This window comes from Saccopteryx bilineata, chromosome 2, assembly GCF_036850765.1.
Source record: "Saccopteryx bilineata isolate mSacBil1 chromosome 2, mSacBil1_pri_phased_curated, whole genome shotgun sequence".
Classification (NCBI taxonomy): domain Eukaryota; kingdom Metazoa; phylum Chordata; class Mammalia; order Chiroptera; family Emballonuridae; genus Saccopteryx; species Saccopteryx bilineata.
This window is the reverse complement of record NC_089491.1, coordinates 257,658,341-257,684,387: the sequence shown is the minus strand read 5'-3', so window position 1 is coordinate 257,684,387 and position 26,047 is coordinate 257,658,341. Positions and strand designations below refer to the sequence as shown.

Sequence of the window (26,047 nt, the reverse complement as noted above, 5' to 3'; positions counted from 1 at the left end):
AGAACGATAAAAATAAATATCTATGTACCCACTATCCAGCATTAAAAAATAACACACTCCCAATACTGTTGAAACGCCCCATGTTAGCTAGTTTCCCCCTCTCCTCCTCAAGGGTGATCATTATTTTCTTGCTTTTCATCAGAACTTTGTTTTTGTGGTGAAATGAATTTTCTGAGTTTTGTATAAGTGCTTGCACCTGTATTCTCAGTCACTACCTTTTTACACATTATTTTTAATTTATCTGTGTTGTTGCTTAAAAGATATGATCCCTTCTTTTTCATTGCTGCATTGCATTCCGTTATGTAAATATATGGGTGTTTTTTTTTTCATTCTTCTATTGATGGACAATTAAGTGTTTTTCACTTCTGTGCCATTTTAACAAGGCTCTTACAGACGTTTTTGTATCTGCCTCCTGGGGTACATAGGCAATATTTTCTCTAGGGTCTAGAGAATATGAACGTGTAGCCCTACAAGTACAGGGCTGTATGTATGTCTGAAATCAAGATTATGCCACGTTCGTTTCCAAAGAAGATGAATTAATTTACAGATCTAACAGCAGTGGGTGAGATTTCCTTTCACTTTATATCCTCAACAACTGTATTATCAGTCTTTAAAATTTTTTGCCATCTTTTGCATATACAGTGGTATCTCACTGTCACAATTAATTAGCATGTTTATATTTTTATCATTTTGTATAATTATTAACTGTTCCTATTGTCTCTTCTGTTAAATATTTGTTTCTTGTCTTTTGACAATTTTTCTCTTGAACTGTTTATTTTTTGTGTGATTTTCTTATTTTTGTGACAGAAAGAGGGACAGATAGGAACAGACATACAGGAAGGGAGAGAGATGAGAAGCATTGATTGCTTTCTCATATGTGCCTTGAGTGGGGGGCTACAGCAGAGCGGGTGATTCCTTGCTCAAGCCAACGACCTTGGGCTCAAGTCAGAGAGTTTTGGGCTCTATGTCTATGATCCCATGCTCAAGCCAGCAACCCCACGCTCAAACTGGTGAGCTCACACTCAAGCCAGATGAGTCCACGCTCAAGCCAGCGACCTTGGGGTTTCGAAGCTGGGTCCTCTGTGTTCCAGTCCAACACTATCCACTGCACCACCACCTGGTCAGGCATGGTTTATTTTTATTGTTTTTACAGAGAGAGGAAAGGGGGTAAAGAGAGAAAGAAAGAAACATTGATTTGCTGTTCCACTTATTTATGCATTCGTTAGTTGATTCTTATATGTGCCCTGATGGGGGATCAAACCTGCAACCTTGGCGTATTGGTACAACCCTCTAACCTACTGAGCTACCCAGCCAGGGCTTGGGCTATTTTTTTCTATTGGTGGTATCTTCTCCTACTTTGTGGCTTATATTTTTATATTTCCTCTTTTTTTAAATGTCTTGAGGGGAAAATAAACCTTAAATTTTAATGTAGAAAAATGTATACATTTTTTTCCTTAATCATTTGTGTCTTGCTTAACATCTTCCCTTATCCTGTGATCATAAAGATGTTCTCTATTCTCTTAGAAAGTTTCAAGGGCTTGCTCTTCACCTTTAAGTCTTTAATCCTCCTGGAGTTCATTTTTGCATATGGGGTAAGGGAGGGTTCCAACTAATTGTTTTCCACCTGGATAACCTATTGTCCCAGCCCAACCTATTGAATGAGCTTTCCTCTCCTTCCTGGTCTGCAGAGCCACATCTGGACTTAGCAGAGTGAGGTGCATCCGAAACATCTGCTAAGGTGTCTTTTATTTCTCTTTCCAATTGCGGTTTCTGTCCCCTGGCCTATCAGAGGCACTGTCAGCATGCTGTCTCCAGAGATGAGGGCACTAGAAGCCATGACTAGGGCTTTGCTGTTTCCCTCCATGCCTTCCCCTTCTGGCTTCCTGCTGTTCACAAGAGCCCTCAGACCAAGATGCTGTAGTGCCGGTGAGCTGTAAGCAGTGAATCAAATTTGTGGGTTTAACATTTCTCCTGCTTCTATGGCCACAGATTCTACAGCTGTGTATTGGGAACCATGACCTTTTTATGAGGAGAAGGAAGGCCGATTCTTTGGAAGTTCAACAGATGAAAGCCCAGGCTAGGGAGGAGAAAGCCAGAAAGCAGGTGAGCGCAAGACCATGTTTGGACTATTATCATTGGGTGGTCCTGGCCCGCAAGGTTAGGAGTGGTTATGGGCTGACCAGAGTCCTTTGGTCATGGAGGAAACGTCTTATTTTCTCTTCTGGATCTTTCTTGGCTGGTGCCCAGCTGGTGCGGTGTCAGCTCTGGAACTGAGAAATAAACTCTAATAGCGTATCTGAAAGAAATGTCTCTGGCTATTTCTCCACTTAAGTGAAGTGGGGAGAAATAGCCAAGCCTGCAAGTTTGCACCCATTCATCCATCTCTCATCCATCTAGCTGAGCTTTCTTTTCGCCTGCCTCTCTCCTTTGCCGGGCCTTCTCCTTTTCTAATTAGATGGTGATAGAATGCATGGCAGCATTTCAGTGCCTGCTGCTGGCATGCTAATTAGACTCTGGCTGCACTTCCCCATTGTGGGTCAGCCCAGGCAGCTCATCACCCTCCTCGGGAGGTGCCGGGAGCGCGTATCAGCAGACCGGACTATCTGCATCGTTTTCAACTCGTAGACCTTTCGACTCACCGAAATTCACACAATTAATCTGAGCCTCGCTGCTGAGAATGTTAATTGTGGTTTTGGACGAACTACTATATAGAGTAGCAGCAGCTGCAGCCAGCTGCCCTCAGGACCTGCAGGCTCGGAGGTGTAATAATTAGCCTGTGTGCAGCTGTCTCTGATTTGTGAGGCTGGCTCCCAGCGCCAAGGGTCAGAATGAAGTGCCTGGTTTGAACCAGTGTGCTTTCAACTTTCCATCTCTTTGCTTTCTGCAATGGCAGGCCATCGATGTACTCTTTGGGGTGCTTTGTGGATGGTGGAATGGGTTTTGTTGGACAAAGAAAAGCTCCTGAGCCAGCACAGTGTCATGGCAGCAACTCTCAGAAGAACCCCCTCTGACCTTTTTTTGAGCAGAGCAAAGCTTAGAAGTGAGAGATCTGAAAACAGCAAGGAGCGGGTAGACCTCCGGGCTGTGGCAGAGAATAGCACAAACACACCCCAGCCCTGCACTGCCTGTAGAACAGCAGAGGCCCCTCCCTGGTATCTGGCACCTGCAGGTCAGGGGCTCCTTGTCCCCTGTGCAGACATGCAGACAGTGACCTTGGAGCCAGCTGTGAAACTTACTATGTGATGGTAGTGAGTGACTTAACTTGCAGACCTCAAGATTTCTCATTTGTCACAGGGAACTAATGATACCTCTTCTCTGTCTCAGATCAAAGGGCATATTGAACCTGAAAGTCTTGTAGCTTAAACCGCTTTGCAAATGGGCAGTCCCTAATTATGGGGATGGAGGCCTCAGGGAAAGTGCAGTGCTGGGAATGGAAGGGGCTTGCCTGGGCTTTTTTCAAGTGGAGAATAATGGACATACAGTTATCCACCTAATGGAAATTGTAATATGATGGAAATTAGAGAACAAACTGGCCACGCTTTTCATTGACCTGTAAGAGGAAAATTAGAGAAGAATTTAAAGTATTTTATTGCTTATCTTTGCATTATTCCTTTAAAGTCCAATGCATTTATTTTTGGCCTACTATTTAGAAAAAGCAGCACTCTTAGAAATCTTATATTTTAGAGAAGACTAAAGCAGGAAGTAATTAAATGGGCTTGAATGATTTAAGGAAGAAAATAATGCAGTGGTCACTTCTGGTTTCTGCTTCCTGACTTCAGCAAATACCATAGGATCACAGAGGACAGCACTTGTCCTGTGCTTGTTCGCCTTATTAAGCTCGGCATGTGGCCCAATTAATACCGTAATCCAGAAGGCAAGGGAGGTGGCAGCGGCTTTGTACCGGTGCCGTAAGGACGGGGGCTGTGCTCCCCGCCTGGCTCCCTCCTGTTGCAGGCCTGGCTCAGGAGTTGCCTCTGTGTGAGATTGTGAGTGTCTGGGCTGCTTCCCCCTGTGAAATACAATGTGTGAGCTATTGATGCATCACACAGAATGATTCCATCTTCTCTGTGGGTCAGAGGCAAGAAGGGCGCTATTGTTGATGAAATTAGAGGTGTGGGAGAGGTCTGTGTAGATGAGAAATGGCGAGGTGGCTCATCCAACCAGAGGAGAGAGCTGTTATTTCTGGGGCTCTGTCTCAGGGAGCAGGAACCTGCATTATGTCCTGTCAGCCGCAGGGCAGGGCCACGTGAGCTCTCCCAACATAAAGGGATTTGGCAAGGTAGCTATTTCAGCACATGGCATGTAAGAATGCCTCCTTCGATCCAGGTGGAGACCTGACTCGGCTTTTTGTTGTCAGTTTGTGTACCACTGGATGTTTTTTCTAAGGAGCATAGTTTTCACCTCTGTAGCTGGTTTAGGACAGAGGGTGATGGGTGATGGGTGACAAGAATGACAATGGCTACCAGAAAAAAAGGGTCCCCAAAGGATAGGCTCTGGACACTGGGCATTCTTGGATCCCGGTGGCACCATAGGTCATGAGCCCCATGACTCAATGATTACTCTCACCCACCACCCCCCTCTCTGCCCCAGATGGAACGGCAGCGCCTTGCCCGAGAGAAGCAGATGAGGGAAGAGGCTGAGCGCACGAGGGATGAGTTGGAGAGGAGGCTACTGCAGATGAAAGAAGAAGCAACCATGGCCAACGAGGCACTGGTGATTTCCGGGGAACCTGGGTCCTAGGAGGCTACACAGGGTCCCGCTCAATCTGCTGGAGTTAGACTTCCCGAGAACCACAAATTGGCGACATTTGCTTTGACGTTTCAGCTTTAAAAAAAACCAGTTCCTTTTCTTCCCACCTGCGTTGGCAGAAGCAAATTTAGATGGAGTCCATGTGCAGACAAACCCTGCTTTCGTCGAGGGATGCCTTTACAGCCGGGCCTCTCGGCCTCGGTGCTGCTGACACCGGGGCCAGGCTGTCCTTTGTGGTGGCTCTTCTGTCATTGGAGGGTGTTTAGCACTGTCCCTGGTCTCTACCACTGGCTGGTAGCACCACCTTTCCCCTCATTTGTGACAATCAAAATGTCTCTAGACATCATTACATGTCCCTGAGGGGAAAGTCTCCACCTGTTTTCACCTGATTTAAAGGGAAGGAGAACAGAGTTAAATTGGTTTTCTCCCTCAGAAAGGATAAGCCTCGGCTCAAGTGGGGACTTGAAAAAGGTCCTTCCTTGTTGCTGCCCAAGGCTGGAACCTGAAGGGCCCTTCTGAAAAGTTGAGGGGTGTAGCTTGTCATCTGTTGCCAGAGTGTCCTCTGAGGGGACACTTCGTGGCAGGGCCCCAGGGAATCTGAGACCCTGGTTCTTACTGGCCTGGGCATCTGAACTCAGATCTGATGGCATGGCAGGCATATGATCCCCACCCTGGCTGACGGGCTGTCCTCTCCAGATGCGGTCGGAGGAGACGGCCGACCTGTTGGCGGAAAAGGCCCAAATCACTGAGGAGGAGGCGAAACTCCTGGCACAGAAGGCTGCGGAGGCCGAGCAGGAAATGCAGCGCATCAAGGCCACGGCCATTCGGACAGAGGAGGAGAAGCGCCTAATGGAGCAGAAGGTGCTGGAGGCCGAGGTGCTGGCGCTGAAGATGGCTGAGGAGTCAGAGAGGAGGTCAGAGGTGGGGGAAGTGGGGGGGTCCTGGGCGCTGGGGCCCAGGCGAGGGCTGCACTGTCCTAACCTGCCCCTTGACTGCAGCTGTCCTCGGGCTGCTTCTCTGTCTCCCGGGGAAGATAGAGGCTCCTTCTCTGCTAGGCTGGTGGGGACTGGTGCCCAATCGGTTGTGGAGCTGGAGCTATCGAAAGGACACAGGAACACAGTTCTCTGGCTGAGCGGACCTCTGGTCATGCTTGTGCCTTTGTGATAAGCCCCCATCCCTCTGATACCATGTTTGCAGGAAAACTATCGAACACGTCCACAGACTGCTTTTAGCTAAGGAGATATAAGGAGGCTCTTCTTACATTTAAAAAATGTGGGGGTTTTTCCCTTTTAATTTATGGGGCATGTGGGGAGACAGCAGCCATATACCATTCACATAGGAACGGGTGCCTACCTCCCTGCAGGCCGGCCTTGGAGCTCAGGCCCCTCAGGCACGTGGACGGGAGCGCCCTGGCTTCCCTGGCCAGATTGCCCTGACTCACAACCAAGTTGAAGGATGGAACTGTCCTTTGTTCTTTTCAAAGACTAGTCTGGACTCGGGATTGTTCTGGTCCTGCAGCCTTCAGATAAACACTGGCACATTCCCCACAGCATTTGGCTCTTGATTTAGAACACTGGAATTTGAGTTTTCGCTCCTAAGGTGTAATCACTGCAGTTTTCCTCTCCACTTTTTGCATCTCGGTCTAGGAATATGGTTCCTTATTTTCTGCCATGTCCTGGGCCCATTTCTTTCTGTGTTTGGGTCACTTCCCCCATGAGTGATGCATGATAGGTTAGATCCTTTGGCCTACAGTTGTTTTTTTGCAGGGGCTGTGAAGTGTCAGTTCTTTTACCTACTGCCCTTTGTGATCCAATGTAAGGCCTTTGATGCCCAGATTTTTCCTTTGCTTGTCCCACTCTCACCCAGACATGAAGCAGAGACTGCCTATAGCCCCTCTCCCCAACTCTCCTCCTCCTCCACCAATTGCATTGGTTTATACTTGACTCTTCCTCACACTGGCTTCCCTGCTCTTCCAGTTGAGATTTACTGGTTGAAGTAAACAGTATCCAAGAATGTGGTCTTTGGCTTAGAAGTTCTGATTTCATGTAAATGTCAGCCTACCCTCCACCAACCTTGTGTGTCTGATCTGGTGCCATCCTCAGGATTAATTAACTCAGGTCCCTCCTTTCCGGGGTCAGCCAAGGGGGCGAGTGGGTCTCTTTCCTCCACCTGTCATCCTCTGCGGAAGTGACAAGTGATGGCTCCTCCTCTCCTTGCAGGGCCAAGGAGGCTGATCAGCTGAAGCAGGACCTGCAGGAAGCCCGTGAGGCAGAGCGGAGAGCCAAGCAAAAGCTCCTGGAAATCACTACGAAGCCTACGTACCCGGTGAGGCTGGGAGTGGGCCGCCCCAAGGGCTGGGTACCTTCCCTTCCCTTCCAGTTCTTCAACTCACCTGGCGGTACCTTCAGGGTGACTGTTGAAGCAAAGCATGGCAGAGCAAGCGATGCAGAGAGCCTGCAGTTAGGGTCTGGGCAGAACGCCTGGTCAGCCATTTGGCCTTGGACTAGTTCCTTGACGCTGAACCTTTTTATAAAAACTGCCCACTTTTACAATGCTGGTCAACCTGGTCCCTCTCGCCCACTAGTGGGCATTCTAGCTTTCATGATGGGCCAATCGTGGTGCCCTTTGGTTGCTCCGCTACCACCCACCATGAAAGCTAGGATGCCCTAGGCATGTGAACTATTGCCTTGCAAGTTCCAGCTTCCAAACTCAATTCTGGAACAGGGAGACAAACTTCAATTAAATAGAATCAAAAATGAATAGAGAAGCCTCTTTTTTACTCTCTTTCTGTGCATTCAGTTCAGCAAACTTTATGCACACCTGTTTTGTTCCATATAATACCAGGCAGATTGGGAGTCTCTGTACAGACAGAGTGCATTGGTGCCAGGAAGAGAACTAAGCCCAGCCTGGAGGGGCAGCAGGGGCTCAGGTGGTACCTGGGCTGACTGGCAGGGTGAGTAGAAACTAGCCAGATGGGAAAGAGACAGTAGGGATTCCAGGCCAATGTACAGAGGTGTGCACTGCACACTCACACACACAGCACAGGCATCACACATGCAGCAGAAAGACACACCGGGCACAGAGGCACCTGCTGCCCAGGGTTGGAGGTAGAGGGAAATGTGAGCAGTTTACTATTATCATCTGTCCTGATTATCTATTACCGTGCAACAGGCCACCCCAGGCCAACCATATAGCTCAAAGAATCCTCATGTTATCCTCTGTTATGGCTCGGCGGGCTGACTGGACCAATGGTCCTTCCCAGGGATCTCTGAGGTGATTGCAGGCAGATGGTAGTTGGGGCTGGAGTTGTCTGAGGGCTCATCTGGGCTGGACACTGCAGATGTATGTGCTTTTAAAGCACACATTGGAGCAGATACACTGCTCTAGCAATAAACAAACCTCGGAGGAGATCATCCACATCAACTTTTTAATCATGTTTCATTGTATGGATGGCTTATAATTCATCTAACCAGTCCCCAGTGCATGGGTATTTAGTCTGTTTTCTTTTGCAATTATGAACAAAACTGCATGGAACATTCCTGAACACAAATATTTGCACGTACATGAGGATGTAGCGGCAGAATAAATTCTCCTGAATAGAACTGTGGGGTCAAAGAAGACATTTGTGACAGAAGGCCGTGGTGGTGCTAGGAGGCAGGGCCCGCGCTGTGCTCACTGTGTTTGTGGCCGTTTGAGGGTCAGCAGTTCTCACAGCAGTGCCCCTCTGCTCCTGTTGAACTGAACCTCCTAATTGGACATTTCTCATTTATAGCCCATGAACCCAATTCCAGCACCGTTGCCTCCTGACCTATCAAGTTTCAACCTCATGGGCGACAGCCTATCTTTTGACTTCAAGGATACTGACATGAAGCGACTTTCCATGGAAATAGAGAAAGAAAAGTACGTAGTTTCCCCACCCCCGTGCCCTGCTTAGGCAGCTGGTGAACTAGAGCAGTGGTTCCTAAACCCCGGGCCGCAGACCAGTACCGGTCCGTGGGCCATTTGGTACCGGTTGACAGAGAAAGAATAAATAACATATTATTTCCATTTTATTTATATTTAAGTCTGTACGATGTTTTATTTTTAAAAAATGACCGGATTCCCTCTGTTACATCCGTCTAAGACTCACTCTTGACACTTGTCTCGGTCATGTGATACATTTATCTGTCCCACCCTAAAGGCCAGTCCATGAAAATATTTTCTGACATTAAAGCGGTCCGTGGCCCAAAAAGGTTGGGGGAACTAGAGTGAGTCAGTCCGGGCCTGAGGAAAGTGGTGGGTCGCTACCAGCTCCTGCAAAGGTTTTCTCTGTTCCCACCACCTGGAGGAAGAATTTCCTAATCAGGAATGAAGGACTACAGACCAGCATTCAACCTTCCAGGCTAAAAATGATATTTGATTGTACTGAGTGCCTGGGTGCCCAGGTGTTTTAGCTTTTATCATATTTCATTTCCATTAACATCAAACTGACATAAAATGTTTAAGTGTTTCTATTTAGAAATGAGGACCCAGATTTAGAGCATTTAATAAACTCACTCCCTAGCCTGACCTGTGGTGGAGCAGTGGATATAGCGTCGACCTGGAACGCTGAGGTCGCTGGTTTGAAACCCTGCACTTGCCTGGTCAAGGCACATATGAGAGTTGATGCTTCCTGCTCCTTCTCCTTTTCTCTCTCTCTCTCTCTAAAATGAATAAATAAATAAATAAATAAACTCACTCCCTGCGCACAGCTGATGAGGGACAGAACCAGCACTCAGCTCAGAGCTTGTCCAAGCCTCTGTGCTTCCACCTTGTACACTGTCCTCAGGAAAACCTTCTCAGGGCAGTGTCTCCTCAGAGCCCAGGAGGCTTTTTGGGCTCTCACACTGAGTTACAGAACCAGAGTCTCGCTCTGTGATATCTTCTGTTAGAGTTTCCCTTCCAGCCATTCATTGTTGTCCAGGCATACTAAATAGCATTAGGGTGAGGCTACATCTGTCTGTGTCCTGCTTTTTTTCTTTCTTTTTTTTTTTTTTTACAGAGACAGAGAGAGAGTCAGAGAGAGGGATAGATAGGGACAGACAGACAGGAATGGAGAGAGATGAGAAGCATCAATCATCAGTTTTTCATTGCGACACCTTAGTTGTTCATTGATTGCTTTCTCATATGTGCCTTGACCATGGGCCTTCAGCAGACCGAGTAACCCCTTGCTCGAGCCAGCGACCTTGAGTCCAAGCTAGTGAGCTTTGCTCAAACCAAATGAGCCCATGCTCAAGCTGGCAACCTCAGGGTCTCGAACCTGGGTCCTCTGCATCCCAGTTTGACACTCTATCCACTGCGCCACCGCTTGATCAGGCTGTCCTGCTTTTCTTATAGTTCCTATTGTCTTCTTGCCCATGCACATATTGATAGAGTCCATATACTAGCGTGGGAATCACTACAGAATATTCCTTGGTGTTTATGTTGTATGAGCCATGCCCTGGTAGTTGGACACTCTGAAGATGGTTTCCAGATTTGTCACATAGATACATTATCCACTTGCAAGCAACGTGGGGTTTTTTTTTCTTCCTAGTGTGGGCTGAGTGAGTGTCCATCATTGTTAGGAGATGACATCCTAATAAACAGGGATGTGGTCACCGCCAGTCAGAAGAGGTGGAATTACTTCTCTGAGAAGGTTGAGACAAGATGATTGTTTTGGAGGCCAGGAGGCTTATTTCATGTGTTGTTTTTTTGCACAGCACTAAGAGCTATCTATTTCAACTGGCATTTGTAGAGCACTTTGTGAGAGCTTACAGTAAGTAGAAGAGGGATTTCCTACACTTTCTTTTATTTAATTCTGACCACAGCCCTGTGATCATTATCCCAATTTTATGAATGAGGAAACAGATTCAGATCAGCTAAGTGACTGGCCCCAGCTCCCATAGCCCATGACGGGCCAAATAGAGACATGAACCCCAGGCTTCAGACCGTGCGTCCCCTGCCGAGCAGCTTGTAGGTCTGGAGCATCTCCACCCTGATGTGGCTTTTGGCCAAAGCCGTGATGCACAATATCCTCTTGCCGGCAGAGTGGACTACATGGAGAAGAGCAAACATCTGCAAGAGCAGCTCAATGAACTGAAGACTGAGATCGAGGCCTTGAAACTCAAAGAGCGGGAGACGGCCTTGGATATTCTGCACAACGAGAATTCGGACCGGGGTGGCACCAGCAGCAAGCACAATACCATCAAAAAGGTACCCTGTCTCTTGTCTTTTGCTGATCAGGATTAGTTATTAATGAAATGTAAGGTTGGCGTCTGGTTTCCTCAGTAGCCGAGTCATTAGACTATTGTCATTTTTTATATGTACTTAGTTGAGAAAATTTTTTTGACTCATGCCAAAAAGGGAATTTAATCTGCCAATGATTGTGAACCCACTGGCTTGGAGGAAGGGGAGCTTTTAACACGAGCATTTCATGATGAAATGAATCACAGCTACTGGACGGGTTTTGATCCATCATTTAGCAGTAAAGCAATTCTGTCTTTTAAGCCGAGGGGCATTCTGCCCAGGGAGCTGCCTTACTTAATGAGAAGCAAAATGAGATGAAGGCTGTTGAGAATTGAGAATAGACTCTCCCTCTAGTCTTTTTGTGTTTTTTAAGTGGCAAGGATTCTAAAGTTCTGGTCTTGATTTAGAAACCAAATTCTGATTTTTAAAAAACTTTTTTCATACTTAAAAGAAAGTAACTAGAAGAACCTTAATGTTTTAAAAGATGAGATTTCATTTATGTTGCTAACAGTTTCATATCTTTCTTCACAGATACTGTGAGCTTTTAATATTTTAAAGGAAGTTAATTTCCATCCTAAATATCAGCCCAAGAGTATACTCCTCTGATGTTGGGCACAGCAGGAAGGTCCTCTCCTGCCACTTGATGTCTGCTCCTGACTAGTAGTGCAGGATCAGGTTAATACCGGTAGAATAGGTATCTCTAAGCCTGACCAGGCGGTGGTGCAGTGGATAGAGCGTCGGACTGGGATGCTGAGGACCCAGGTTCAAGACCTTGAGGTCGCCAGCTTGAGCGTGGGATAATCTGGTTTGAGCAAGGCTCACCAGCTTGGACCCAAGGTTGCTGGCTCGAGCAAGGGGGTCACTCAGTCTGCTGTAGCCCCACGGTCAAGGCACATATGAGAAAGCAATCAATTAACAACTAAGGTGCCGCAAGGAAGAATTGATGTGTCTCATCTCTCTCCCTTCCTGTCTGTCCCTTTCTGTCTCTGCCAAAAAAAAAAAAAATCTCTAAGAGAAGACTGTTCATCAAGTTTAGATATGTTTAATTTTTTACTCTTAACCTTTAGTCTTTAAAAGCATCTCCCAATTTAAGGAATATCTGTTTTCAGTGGCTAAGCTGTATCTGAAAACTACCTTTCATCATTGAGGTTACAGTCGGGAGCCCCAAATTTCTCTCTCGACTGCAGTTAGTATTGGCACCTGGTAGAGAATTCCTTTTGATAGTGTAAACTAGACCTTTCCACCATCCACATTCTTCTCACCTCTGGCTTCTGTCATTTACTGTGTTTCCCTTCCAAAACCAAATTATTAAACAGTTAGCAAAAGGGGACTTGAAGTGAGGCCTCAGCCAGGGAGTAGAGAAGTGAAATGATGGCCAGCGAGCCAGGGAGAGCTGCCCAGGCCCCTCTCCGCCCCCCTCCCTCATCCTCATCTCTGCCACTCACTGCAGGAACCTGGAGTGCTGAAAGCGGGAGGGACCCGTTTCCAAGTCATGAAAACCAACAAATAGCCCTGGCCGGTTGGCTCAGTGGTAGAGCGTTGACCTGGAGTGCGGGGGACCCGGGTTTGATTCCCGGCCAGGGCACATAGGAGAAGCGCCCATTTGCTTCTCCACCCCCACCCCCTCCTTCCTCTCTGTCTCTCTCTTCCCCTCCCGCAGCCAAGGCTCCATTGGAGCAAAGATGGCCCGGGCGCTGGGGATGGCTCCTTGGCCTCTGCCCCAGGCGCTAGAGTGGCTCTGGTCGCAGCAGAGTGACGCCCCGGAGGGGCAGAGCATCACCCCCTGGTGGGCAGAGCGTTGCCCCTGGTGGGCGAGCCGGGTGGATCCCGGTGGGGCGCATGCGGGAGTCTGTCTGACTGTCTCTCCCCGTTTCCAGCTTCAGAAAAATACAAAAAAACAACAACCAACAAATAAAGTCACTTGTCACAGTTTCAGGCCTGTCTTAGCATTTAGCAAATGGCACATGTGGCATTGTTGATATCACAGGGTATATTTTTGTTTTTCTTCATTTTATTTTGCTGGTTTAGCCTCAAGCCCAAGGCAGAAGACCTATCTGCATTTGAGTCCTCAAAGTAGGTTATTCCCAGGTACTCTGTATGTGGTGATGGTACTGCCCTCTGTGATACTAACCCATGCATGAGCTTGCCTGTCTCTGTCCCCAGGCCACGCTGACCCCTCCCAAGGGCAGGTGGCACCTGGGTACTGGCCGCAGCATGCTTTGAGTCTGAGTGCAGGTGTCCACCGTGTGGGGCCAGCCCAGGCTCCAGGGTCCAGAAGGCTGCCTCATTCCAAAGAGCATGTCAGTGGGGCTGCAGGACTGGTTGTACTTCACATCTTGTGTCACTGTTGGTCTGGAGACAGTCACTGCTTCTTGTCCAGTCAGGTCTGTCTAAAAGTCTTTTGTCTTGGTGGCGTACTTCTTAGATAATAACCTTAGCATGGAAATGGGGTCAATTTGGGTGTTTTTCAAACTGGTGTCTTTAACTCAAGATCAAGACCTTTCATGTGGTGGCAGCCTCTGAAGACCCATGATCTTTCCTGACAGCTTCTGGTCATGGAGTGAAAGGGCTGTCCATGTTCACTCATTCCCTTTAGAGTCTCCCCTTTCTGTACACATCCATTTTCTTGTCAAGTAAAGCAAACCAACAGCGCAGGGGTCTGATGTGTAGTCCGTCTCAGTGGACTGTCTGTCTGTCAGCGCTCCAAAGACCGTCTCTGCTTCAGCCCCTCCACTGCCCGGGGCGGAGTTGTGCTCACAGTGAACTCACATCGGGACAGTGCAGCCGCGGACACCTAATAGTTGGGCAGTCAGTGGTTGTTGAGAGAATTAATTGAATGATTGCTGCTTTCCTTCTGCAGCAGTTCACATTCTCCCAACATGCCTGGGCAGTGGAAAGAATTTATTATGTCCAATAATAAAATAACATCCTGCCACCCAATCCCCCACAGTACCCAGTGAGGCCACCAACACCCAATAGTTACGTAGGGTCCTCACCACAGTTTCTGCTACTAGAATAAAATAAGCTCATTGGAAACTTTCTACTTAAAAAAAAAAGAAGAGAGAGAGAGAGATTTCCAGCATAACTAGATCCTATTTGTGGTTGTTACCGAAGCTAGAGAGGTTAGCTATTAAAGGCCCAGATGGATCTCATTATAAGATGGATTCGAGCTGACAGTGGTTCCAAGAACCCATGGCATGAACCCCGGCTTGTGTGTGACACTTTTATTTAGCTGGTTCCTGTTTCTTCAGCTTTCAGACCACATGTTGGCTTGGAATACCCCAGCACCGAGCAGTGTGTGCTCTGAGCAGGGAGAGCAGCACTGGAATGGGCAGGCCAGGTGACCTGGGGTACCCAAAGGACGCGGGCTGGATCCACTTGGGTTCCCTGGACTTTGTGGTCAGCACAGGGGCAAGCAGAAAATCTCATTTCATTTCAGCCTATGCTGTCAGATATTCCCTACGTCTGACTGCACCGTTCCACTCAGATACAATTTCATCTATCTTCTTTCTGTAATGATTCAGAGCATTTACATTCTTCAAGGGGCCTGATTTTGACCATCAGTTCTCACTAAGCTATTATTATAGACAAACGAGGTTTGATTTGTAGTCAGATTTGTACTGCCGCTAGGACCTTTTTTTTTTTTTTTAACATCTTAATGTAAACTTGTTTCTAAAGCAGGCTGCCCGGCACCAGTTAATCAAGAGTTCTGATGAATCAAGGGTTAAAACAAGCATAGACTTTGCTTTTAATACAACTGGAGTTATCGCAGCATCACTAGATTAAGTAGTGGTTGTTTTTGCTACACGTGAAATTTGATGTACTTTCCACTTTTTAGTCTTTGGTGGCCCCTGGGGCCAGGGCTGATGACCAGCCACCTGCCTGCCTGTGCTGGGGTGGCTCTGGGGTTGTGCCTGCTGCAGTCTGAGCCGATGAGAGCCCAGCCCCAGAGAAACACCACTACAGGCTTTGGAAGTGTGGGTGCCTAGAATGTCAAGGGCAGAGCTCCAACTAGAAAGTCTGGGCTGAGAACTGCAAAGGCTGGTGTTGAACTGGGGAGTTTCCACTGTCGTGAAAGTTCATTAATCTTGGTTCAAGCCAGCCTGCATTGATTTTTGTTCTGTTTTTAATGTTTTCTGATCATAGATTTCTACAAGGATGGAATGGTTTTCCTACCCACTGTGATGCAGGCGTATTCCTTCTCTTTGCTTTCAGTATTGCTCTGCCTCACCAAAGGCCTGTGTCTGACCCGTCCCAGTGGTACCCTCAGGGGCTGTGTGACACAAACCAATTCCCAGGGTTTACCCTTGGGTTGGGGTGACCATGTTCCAGTCTGGTTAACCACTGCTCTGCCACTTACCCTCCGTAGTTTTAGTTTTCCTTAAGGCTTAGTGTCCTCACCTGTAAAAAGTAAATAAAATGGTCCTCACCCCACAGGATTATTGCAAGGATTAAATGAGGCAATGCTCAGGGAACACTTCGTTCACCGTAAGTGCCCAGCAAGCGCTTAAAAATATATGACGAAACAAATCTACCTTTGAGCCTGTGGCAAGGGACAGACTCATTTATATACACAACTTGTGATATGCACTAATTATATTCATATCCACTAACTGTATTCATTTCCATGTGTTTGGAGGTAAAAACCTTTACAAAGCCAGAATTAACTTAACTGGTTACTATCTGATTTGGGTTTACAAGGGCATATTTTTCTCCTCCTGCTACCTTCTTACACTTTCACTTTTTCCCAGTTGATAATCAGTGCAACTGGTTTAGTATTTGCATCTGAGTCAGAGTGGCACCAGAGATCAAGATCAAAAGCCATCCTTGGGTTGGGAACCTAGATTTGTTTAAGGGGAGTGGGGGGGGTGTGAAAGCGACACTAATTCCTGGCATCTGAGTCTTTGGAGTGAAGGAGGGGTCTGGCAGTGAGGCTGGGGGGAGGGGGACACAGGGGTTATGGGTTTGAACTTCTTGCCTTGAGAGCCACAGTACTGAGGTGGTGAGTGCTGGCCAGGTGTGACAGCTGTGCAGCACACTTTGGAGGTGCAAATGCAGTCTTGAGGCACACACATGTCCGGGTCCTGCTGCCATCCCCTCTCAGGGGACGGGTTTCTTTCCCCAGTCCTGAGCTGGTCTGCCTGCCAGCAAATTCATCATTGTGTTTGTGCCCATGGTCTCTGACAGAGCACAAGATTTCAAAGGAAATCAACAGATGAGAAATCACAGGGGTCACAGAGCTTAGAAAGCCTATTTTATTAGTAAATGGTTTGCACCGTCAAGGTCCAGCTGTGGTTTCTGCCAGTGGAGAAGCAGGAATGCAGAGCCTTGACATTTATCTGAGGCTCTCGCCTCTCTTGGATCAAGAAGACATAAAAGTCCAATGTCATCTTCAATTTGCGCCAACTTCCCTTGGAGATTCAGAGCTGGTGAAGTGAAGTAGAACACTTAACACACCCTGGGAAGTGATAAATCACAGGGCGAGATCCAATACACGTGAAAGGCGTCTCCTTCCATTAAAGCTAACGGCCAGATCCTCCCGGGTGACCTTTGGTCTGCAATGTTCTCCCCGAAGCGGGCTGCTGAACAGTTCATGTTGCATGTGTTCTTGCCTGTTTCTTGTAGCTCCCTAGATAGAAGATTCTACCAGCCTGTTTTCCAGAAGCCCACGCCCCAGACCTTTTTTGTTGGAAGACTTGATCCGGTCAAGCAGTTGCTCTCTGGGAGGCGTTGTGGAGCCTATAAAGCCTGCCTTACCCTCCTAGGATATTTTCAGCCATTTAGTGCCAGAGGACATTATTGGGCCTTATTTGAAGCAGTAAAGCATCCCATTTGGTCCCTCAGCCCTGAAGATGTGTCTCAGTGCAGCTTCCCTCCAGCACCTGATTTGTTATTGCAACAGTGGGAGGGAAGAGATGGGATGCAAACTCATTTTACGGGCTCGAGGTTCTGTTCTTACGATCCTTGCCATGATTTCCCTTCTGCTATTGGCAATTTGAGAATGACATCAGTGTATCTGCACCTTTTTCTGGAGGTACTTGCTCAGCCCGCTCAGGGCTATCAGCTAGCCTCCACCTGCCCAGTGAGGTGAGTCGAGCTGATTAGTCCATTTTCCAGGTGGAAGGACGGTGTAGCAAAGGGTCCTGCCAGCATCACAGGGGCAGACACCAGCGTCCGAGCATCGTTCTGCTAATCTAAGTTCCTACTCAAAAGGGCCCTCTGGGGGAAGCTAATAACAAATTGGATTTGTTCATTGGAATGGACTTGGCCTTTCATCTCACTTCTCTTTGGGAATAAGTGTGTGAATAGGTCTGTCCCCATGTGCATCCTCAGATGGCATTTGGGTGCAAGCTGTCACTAGCAAGAGGCAGAAAAGCTTACTCTGGCCAGTTCACAGCAGCTACCGCCTTCACTGGCCCTGAGCCCTTGGTGCTGGTCTGAAAGGGGGAATGTTTATCATACCCCAAACCAAAGAATTTGCTGCTGCTGGATTTACCTGTCACCTTCCTGCTCCAGAGTCAGCTTGCACCCGGGAGAACTGTTTCCTTTTGTACCCCCCCCCCCGTCATTTTCAATACATATATAGTGGCAAAGAGGAACTACAACATAATTTTAAGGCCTGCATTTCAATTTCACTGCATTTTTATGGGACAGAGTCTCAGCACCTGGAGTTATTAGGTTAGTGTCTAAAATGGGCTCAGCATTGTGGGTCTTATTGTTTAAAATGAATTAGGCAGCCCCCTCCCACCTTCCTTTCTCCTCCCTGGGGATGCGAGGATCGAGGCGAGGCCCCCAGAGACGAGTTGGAGGAATCTTGATTAGTTTTGTTCTCCCAGCTTAATTGTAGAGCTTCCTTTCTCTCGTCATTGATAGCCCACATGGCTCTGTGCCCTGCCCAACCCCACGCCACCCCTTTTGCTTTAGGAACCAGATGATCACATTGTGGCCTCATGAATCAGTTTTCTCTATGTGCTGATGAAAGTGTAATTCATTCTTAGTCAAGTAGCCTTCCTGCTGCAGGCTCCATACCTGAATACATTTAGTCCCGCCCCCGCCCCCCCCATCACTTTGGGAAACAGTCCACCCCCCAAAAGGACTTTTAGAGAGCTGTGGGTAGAGAATTGGTAATGCCCCCTTCCCCCCATGCTGTGTCTCTCCAGCAGGAGGCACTCTTGGGACCTATGCTGGAGGAGCCTTTGCAGCTGGAAGGGATGGAGGGTGGGCAGGCTGGGGGACTGGTGAGCCTACAGGCTTGCTGTCTCTAGACCCTCGGGCTATTTCTCAGGGGAGAGCAGGTTCCAGATCCTTGCATCTTGATGGGCTGCCTGAAATCCCTGGTGAGCAGGAACCAGTGAGTGCCTTAAGGAGCACCTGCTGGGTGCCAGGCCCTTACCAGGGTTCAGAGGAGCCAGCCTCCTTTTTTAAAGAGACAGATGTGTCTCCTGAAGCTGAACTTGTGTAGATTGGGTGAATTTGTCCATTGGGTCACACCACACAAAGTCTGGGTGAGTGTAAGGCTTAGCTCTGCCAAGCGGCTCCCTCCTGCCCTTTCACAGCCTGGTGGCTGTCACGAGCAACTGGCAGTTTGATGGAGAAATGAACAGGAGCAGAGGTGACTCTGCCAGACTGTCTGTCGATACTGGGCAGGCCCAACAGGTGGCTCAGAGCCCCCATGAGATAAAGACCAAGTTGTGCATATCTGCAGCAGAGAAAGAAAAGGAAGTTTGTCTCCCCGGAATGGAATTGGATTAGTGACAGACTTGAACAGCCGGTTCAGTCAAGAGAGAACTTAATTCCTCCTGTATTATTCACATGGCTTATTTTAATCAGATGTGAAGAGACAGCTGGAAGGGAGAAGCAGGCAGCCCGGTATCTGGTGAGGAAACTTCCTGTTCTTTTAGTCATTGTTAGGGAACTGGCAAGAGCACCGTGGTTGGAGTCTTTGCGCAGGGCCCATATGGTTTATCGCGCCAAAGGAGCTGGGCATGACCGCCAGGACGCCCATGGGTGCCCCTGGCTCGATTCAGTGTGAATTTTGGACAGTGCATGGCAGATGCGGTCACCCACTTGTCTTCAGAAGGATTCAAGAAGGTGGGCCAGATTCAACAGGTCCCAGAATGATGTAGCCATTGTCTGCAAGGCCCTGTTTCCAAGGCTTTTTGGTTTCACCACCTACTGAAATTCAGAGGACACCTCTTCCTAGACAGCCTCGGAGAGCGGCCATGGCAGTGTGCTTGTAGAGCTCGTATCTTCAGCAGACATGGAGCGGTGTTGTGGGGTCACCAAATACAGGGCAGCGGGTGGGACTCACAAAACTGACTTCGGTTCTCCCAGTGTGACATACAGGGGGTGAGGGCCTTACCTGGATCGTCCATGGGAACTGCTGTGGACTCGTACACCTTGCGGTGTGAGGGGTGGCGGGCAAACCAGAACTTGTTAGCCAATTTCCGTGAGTGTACAGAGATGGTCCACAGAGACCATTTGTTTTATGAAGAGCAAGCTGGGTGCCATTTCCTCTGAGCCTTCCCCTTCTCCTTTATGAACACCTCCTGCCTGCAGCTGTACTATGGATGTGACAGCCAGTGAGCTCTCTAGAAAGAGCAGGTGGTGAAGGATCCCACAGGTGAGAAGAGGCTGCCCAGCGGAGGTGGGGGCTGCACAGCGGGTGCAAGCGGAGTGCAGCTGACAGGCACTATCAGCAGTGCCCTGGGGGAGGTCTCCTGAGCACCCTTTAGCAAACCTCCCTGCTCCTGGGCCTGTGTCCCCACCTGGAGGAAAGAAGCCACTGGCTCCTTGCAGGCCCTCCTCTCACCTGCCTCCCTCAACTGCTCTCCCACACCAGTTGTGCCCTCTCCTGTGTAAGATGCAGGAGAAGGACATTTGAATGTCCGAGATCAAGGATGCCACTGAGGTGGGAGCAGGCAGAGGCTGAGGTGGCGACTGAAAGGGTTCCAGCAGCAGCAGGCGGCTCGTGGGGTAACTTCCTCTGACAACAGGATTCCTGATGGGATTGTACAGAAAGGGTGAAGGATGGGGTGGTGACAGCCAGGTCTGCTGTGGGCTGAGGCAGGAAGCGCCATGTGCCTGCAGTGACAGTGGCCACAGTAGGCGCCTCTGTCTGTCCCTGGAACAGTCGAGTGCATTTTGGAAGACTGCGTTCTCCTCTTTCCGAAGCCACATGCCTGCGGCCCTCCCTACGTCAGCATGGCCAGAGCACTTCACTCTGGACCCTCCCCGGGCTAGGGTGCAACCTCTGTTCTTAAAAGATAAGAGGTCAGGCTGAGTCGCTGCTGTGCAGTGTGGGATGGAGACTGGCTGGGAAGCTTCCTGCCCACCGAAGAGGGCTTTGCATCCCAACAAACACGTGCTCAAGTAACTGGAATCTGGCACTGCCCGAGCTGCCAAAACCCTCCCCTGGCACCTTGTGGGAACAGCCAGCATGCAACTGGGGTAAAGCATCCAGGAATTTTTGGAGCCAACATTATTGGGCAGGAGGCTTGTGGAGGCCCCCACAGCCTGGGCTCCCTGCCTGAGGAAGTGGCCACGCCCTTTGGGGGCATCCACTTGCCCTGTCTTGGAGGCACAAAGGCCAGTGCAGCCCTGCCGCCAGCACCTCCTTCGAACCTGCACTCTGCCCTGCTCCCTCACTGGAAGGAGAGAAGCCAGAGCTGGGGGAGGGGAAGAAATGTGACGCTGCCATTAGTAAGAACAGCTGTTGAGTTCTGTTGTGAGCCAGGCTGGTGCTGAGTGTTTCGTACTGTTTCTGTTACTCCACACGTCCCCTGTGATGAAAGGGCTGCCACCACCTCTGCTTCACGGGGACCTGAGGCCAGAGCACGTAACCTGCCCAGGACCACCCAGCTGGCTGGTGGCCCAGTTGGCTCTGGGTCAGGCAGTGTGGCTGGGCCCTGTCCTCCGAGGAGCCGCCGAGAGGTCTCAGTGTAGGAGAAACCTGAGCGTAGGCTTTGGGTTTTATACACCTTTTGATTTAAATTCTCCCCCAAGAGGATTTTTGTCCCAGTGGTCCTCCAGTTCTCTTTCTTCTTTTTTTCCCAGTTACCATCCTGATTCCCATTATCACAGAGCACATAACTGAGCCTTCTCCTCGGGTTGCGTTTAGGGAGAAACCCATCCAAACTCAGCTCCCTTCTAGAGCGAGTCCTATTTCAGCAAAGAAATTAGAGCTCTCACTATTCCCATCAGAGGTGGCCTTTCCAGATCGCGTCTGAAATTGGTTCCACCGAAGAAAAGGACTCAGATACCTCTCCACATTCAGCTTGTTAGTCGCGAACTTCAAGGCCAAAAGATTTGGCAAGATTTTAAGAGCCAGCTTTCAAGCTGTCTCATTTTGAGCGCACTGATGCTGCCTGTCTTTGCTGGTGAAGTGGCTGATTTGGCATCTTCCTCCCCCACCCTTTGCAGAGCCACAGATGGTAATGAGGACGTTTTGGATTCAGAAAGGGCCAGAGGTTGAGGGAATGGGCCATCTAGCCTGCCCCTGTGGTTCAACTCCAAATGAAAGAGGCTCAGGGAGGTCAAGGGTGTCTGCTGTGGCCACACAGTGAGCTGGTAGTGAAAGGGAATTAGCACCCAGGCCTTATCAGCCCCATGTGGAGCTCTCACCTTTTCCTACACATCTCACCTTTCTTATCATTATAGCCTACACTTTATTCACTCAACAAACACTGTTTGAGTTCCTACTAGATGCACAGCACTAACGTAATTATGTGGTTTGGGGGGAAATAAAGATGAACAGCATGTACTCTGAGTCTTCCCTCCCTGAAAATTTTCCTCTGTGAAGTCCCAGAGCTGGGCATGGGACACACAGTCTTGCTCATAGTTGATTTCAGGAGTAGAGCAGGCAGCAGAGCAGGGGGAGGATGCCCGTGCCAGATGCTTCTGTTTTTTTTGGGGGGGGGAGTCCTGGGAAGTGGCCTAGAGTTCAGCCGTGCAGGGAATCACAAACTCTAATGCTTTATCCGCCATGCCGAGAGTATATCCTTGGGGAGGCATTCACAGTTCCCAGACAGAGCCCCATGTGCACTGTCTCCTCTGCCTGAACCAGCCCCCCTTAGAAAGCCCATTGCGGCCCTGGCCGGTTGGCTCAGTGGTAGAGCGTCGGCCTGGCATGCGGAAGTCCCGGGTTTGATTCCCGGCCAGGGCACACAGGAGAAGCGCCCATCTGCTTCTCCACCCCTCCCCCCCTCTTTCCTCTCTGTCTCTCTCTTCCCCTTCCACAGCCAAGGCTCCATTGGAGCAAAGATGGCCCGGGCACTGAGGATGGCTCTGTGGCCTCTGCCTCAGGCGCTAGAATGGTTCTGGTTGCAACAGAGCGACACCCCGGATGGGCAGAGCATCGCCCCCTGGTGGGCGTACCGGGTGGATCCCAGTCAGGCGCATGCGGGAGTCTGTCTGACTGCCTCCCCGTTTCCAGCTTCAGAAAAATACAAAAAAAAAAAGAGAAAGCCTATTGCCTCCCAGCTTGTGGGTGGAAACCCCTCTTAGCTGCCAGGTCATGGGCAAGTCTGCTTTGGGGCCTAGGAACCAGGAGTGGAAGGGACAAGCTCTTCCTCATATGATGCTGGCCTTCCTTGCCTGAGGCTGTGTGTGACCCTGCCCTAGGGGTATCCTGGGATGTAAGGAATGAGACGCTGAGCCCTGGGGAGGGGGAGGGTCCCTGGCTGGCACCTCCGCAGACAGTACAGCCCAGAGGCCCCATATAGACTCTGGTAGATAGGAATGTGCGAATCCAGCAAAATATCTAGGGATCTCCTGCCCTCTGATGCCACTGATGACATTTTCTTGCTGACATGCTTCTGTCCTCCAGCCATCCCTCCTGACATGTCTTCATTTGTCACCTCCTAATTTGAGTTCTTGAGCAAATCTGGTAACTTATTTGGGATTGATCACCAGCTTCTAGAACATCTATTTGAACCATCTCCCCTTTCACTCCAACCCATGTCTAAGCTTAGTCCACAAGGCAGAACGGCATCCGGTGGCGAGGAGCGGAGATCTAGTCCACCTTTCAACATCTTCTCTGCTTCTTTGCAGCTCACCTTGCAGAGCGCCAAGTCCCGGGTGGCCTTCTTTGAAGAGCTCTAGCAGGTGACCCAGCCACCCCAGGATCTACCATTTCTGCTGCTCCCGGCTTCGGCAGGACGGGCCAGATGCTGTGGGAGCCATCCATGGGTGGGCCGGCTGGGAGCTTCCATGGGAGTTCTGGAGCTCTCCCCAGCTGAGTGGAGAGCCCAATCCCCTTCATGTGCAATTGCCTTGAACTGGGGCCCTGCAGAGATTTCTGTCACAGGGTTCTGGTCTCCTGACCTAAGTCTTTAAATTTCTTAGAATTATTTGTCTTTCCTGGTCTAATGTGTGATCCCATAATTCCTTCGTCAAAAGCACCCTGGGGTGTGTGTGTTACTGTCCAGTGCTGACCTTCCAGCCCAGGCTGGGAAGTAGTTGTAGGGAGTAAAGTGCCCAGGCCCCTGGAGTCTGGGAGGCTGGTGCCACCATCCCCATCCCTTGGTTTCCAGATCATTTTTTCCTCCACTGGTGAGGAACTAGCACATCAAGAAGCATGGCCCAGCCCTGGCCGGTTGGCTCAGTGGTAGAGCGTTGGGTTGGCATGTAGGAGTCCCAGGTTTGATTCCTGGCCAGGGTACACAGGAGAGGCGCCCATCTGCTTCACCCCTCCCCTTCTCCTTCCTCTCTGTCTCTCTCTTCCCCTCCCACAGCCGAGGCTCCATTGGAGCAAAGTTGGCCTGGGTGCTGAGGATGGCTTCATGGCCTCTGCTTCAGGCGCTAGAGTGGCTCTGGTTGCAACAGAGTGACACCCCAGATGGGCAGAGCGTCGCCCCCTGGTGGGCATGCCGGGTGGATCCCGGTCGGGAACATGCAGGAGTCTGTCTGACTGCCTCCCCGTTTACAACTTCAGAAAAATACAAAAAAAAAAAAAAGAAGCATGGCCCACCCAAGCCCAGGCCCAGGGCAGCCTGCCTGCTGCCCATCATCGGTGAGCTTTGCCCACAGTCCATGATGAGGCAGCACTCTGGCTGCCAGGCATCAGGAGTGGGAAAGACTGCGGTGACTGGGGGAGACTCGGCAGAGGCTGTGATGATGGGCTGGCTGTCCCAGAGGGGCTGGGAGGCCAGTATAGCCGTGTAGGACTCTGCACCACACAGAACACTTGCTGCCCTCCTCTGCCTCCCCAAAAGGGGTCTGAGGGGCAGGCGGGAGCCTCTTGTCTTTCACTGCTATTCAGCCTTAGCCTCTCCTGCTGTGGTGGCCCAGGAGACTCCCCAGTCATGCTCTAGTCAGCACCTGGTAATCCAGACATGACTGGGGGGGAGGGGCCCCATAGGGCTCTGAGTTCCAAACACAGCTCCACGGGCCCCAACCTGTCTTGCTGTTCTTAATCACCTTTTGTCCTGGCCACCTGCCAGGAAGCCCCTCATAACTCATTGTACCTGGGCTCCCTTCTGCTGTTGCCCTTGCCCCCCGGGGGCCTTTTTATTTTATATTCCCTTGTGGGGTCCCCTCCCAGCATGAGCTGGCACACGACTACCACCTGTGCTGGTCAACAGGTCATAGACCGCCCGCCCCTGTGGCCCATACAGGCTCCTTGGTCTGGGGCCACTTCCTTGCCCTTTTCTTTATGGCTTGGTGTTGCTGCTGTGACCTGACCCACTGGCCATTCAGATCCTTCCAGAGGATCGCTGCGTAGAGTAGGTGATAAACCTTAACCAGTGAAAAGACACTAAATGAAGATGAGTGAGAGCACAGGTGGCCTCTGGCAATCCTATGTTTGAGAAACCGGGCAGCTCAGAGATCCTGCCTTTTTTCTATGGCCAGGCTGACCTGATGGTGTCCAGGCTGGCTGCCACCTTCTCGGGCCACCTTGCCCCAAGGAAGCCAGCCCTGTGTTACCTAGCCCCTTAGGACACATAGGGTGGGATTCTGCATCTGGACATTATGCATGGATGGCTGTGGCTGAAAGAGTTCCTCTGAATCTCCCTGTCCTCAAAGGCCTCATCCCCAGAGACACAGGGGAGTCCTCCCACGTTTGTAATGGAGGGTCTGGCTCTTCTGTCAGGGCTCTGTCTTCTCAGACTCACTGCCCATCCCTCGATTTCCAAGAGAGTTACTTTCCTGCTGACCTGTAAATTTAATGCATAACAGTGGCTGTGGGCACAGGAGCATGGTGGTGGTTTATAAAAACATTGTCAGGCTTTTTATCATCCTCATCATTATTGTTTACTGTGTGTATGTCCGAAGTCCAGGAAATGCCAAATTGTGGCCACAAGGGAGGCGGGCGGTGTCTGAGCTGAGGCTGGAGCCCCCTGGGGCCTAGGCAGCAGACTCCGGGGGCCAGCAGAGCCCTGCTTAAGCCAGGGACACTTCGGGTTTCCTCAGAGGTGACAGCAGTGGGTACCCTCCACAGATGGCTAGGCGGAGAGGATGGACGTCTCAGAAAGGTCTTGAGCCCCAGTAGAAGGAAAAGAGGAGCTTGGTTTTTAGAAACTTGTGCCTGTGGTTTTTTTTAAGACACATTTTTTAGAGTTGGGAGCTTATCAAGCAGGGAAGCCCCTCACCTTCACTGAGAGCAGGGCCCCGGCCATGAATGAATGCTTCATTACAAGCTCCTGTGAAGGCTCCTGGGCAGATGCGCCTGGGCATGAAGTCACTGCCCAGCCGTGACACTCCATGAGGCTGCGCTGTCAACCCTTAGCCGTTCCACACAGACCGCCTTGTTCATCCTGATCCAGGTGCCACCCCAGCCGCAGTAGCGTTCTGACCTGTGGCATAGACTCAATTATTCATGGACCCGCCGGGCCCTGCTAGACAACACCCCGTGGCTTACATAACACTTCTTAAGTGACTGTGTTTTGTAATCTTGGGGGCAGGTCTCTCTCTCTCTCCCTCCCTCCCTCTCTCTCTCTCTCTCAAGTCAAAACAGCAAGTCCAGAGGCTGACAACCGTGGATGGTGACTAAGTGTTTCTCGCTGACAAGGCTCAAGCTTCAGAGCCCCTAAAGGGGCGGCCTCTCCCACTGCCC

The 26,047-nt window shown here is 49.9% G+C and overlaps 1 protein-coding gene across 4 annotated transcripts in view; it reads left to right on the top strand.

Annotated features, from left to right (window-relative positions):
- NF2 (NF2, moesin-ezrin-radixin like (MERLIN) tumor suppressor) overlaps nucleotides 1-23,951 on the top strand; it is a 76,892-nt gene extending 52,941 nt beyond the window's left edge. The window contains exons 10-17 of one of the 4 annotated variants that reach the window (XM_066260190.1): nucleotides 1,990-2,103; nucleotides 4,591-4,713; nucleotides 5,446-5,663; nucleotides 6,969-7,074; nucleotides 8,522-8,649; nucleotides 10,794-10,959; nucleotides 13,021-13,065; nucleotides 23,044-23,951. In XM_066260190.1, coding sequence (XP_066116287.1) covers nucleotides 1,990-2,103; nucleotides 4,591-4,713; nucleotides 5,446-5,663; nucleotides 6,969-7,074; nucleotides 8,522-8,649; nucleotides 10,794-10,959; nucleotides 13,021-13,056 — 891 coding nt within the window. In that variant the 3' untranslated portion in view covers nucleotides 13,057-13,065; nucleotides 23,044-23,951. Of the gene's footprint in view, nucleotides 1-1,989; nucleotides 2,104-4,590; nucleotides 4,714-5,445; nucleotides 5,664-6,968; nucleotides 7,075-8,521; nucleotides 8,650-10,793; nucleotides 10,967-13,020; nucleotides 13,134-23,043 lie in introns of those variants that run through there. The other 3 variants (XM_066260189.1, XM_066260191.1, XM_066260192.1) reach the window with 3 other exon arrangements.
- Nucleotides 23,952-26,047: the final 2,096 nt, after the last annotated feature.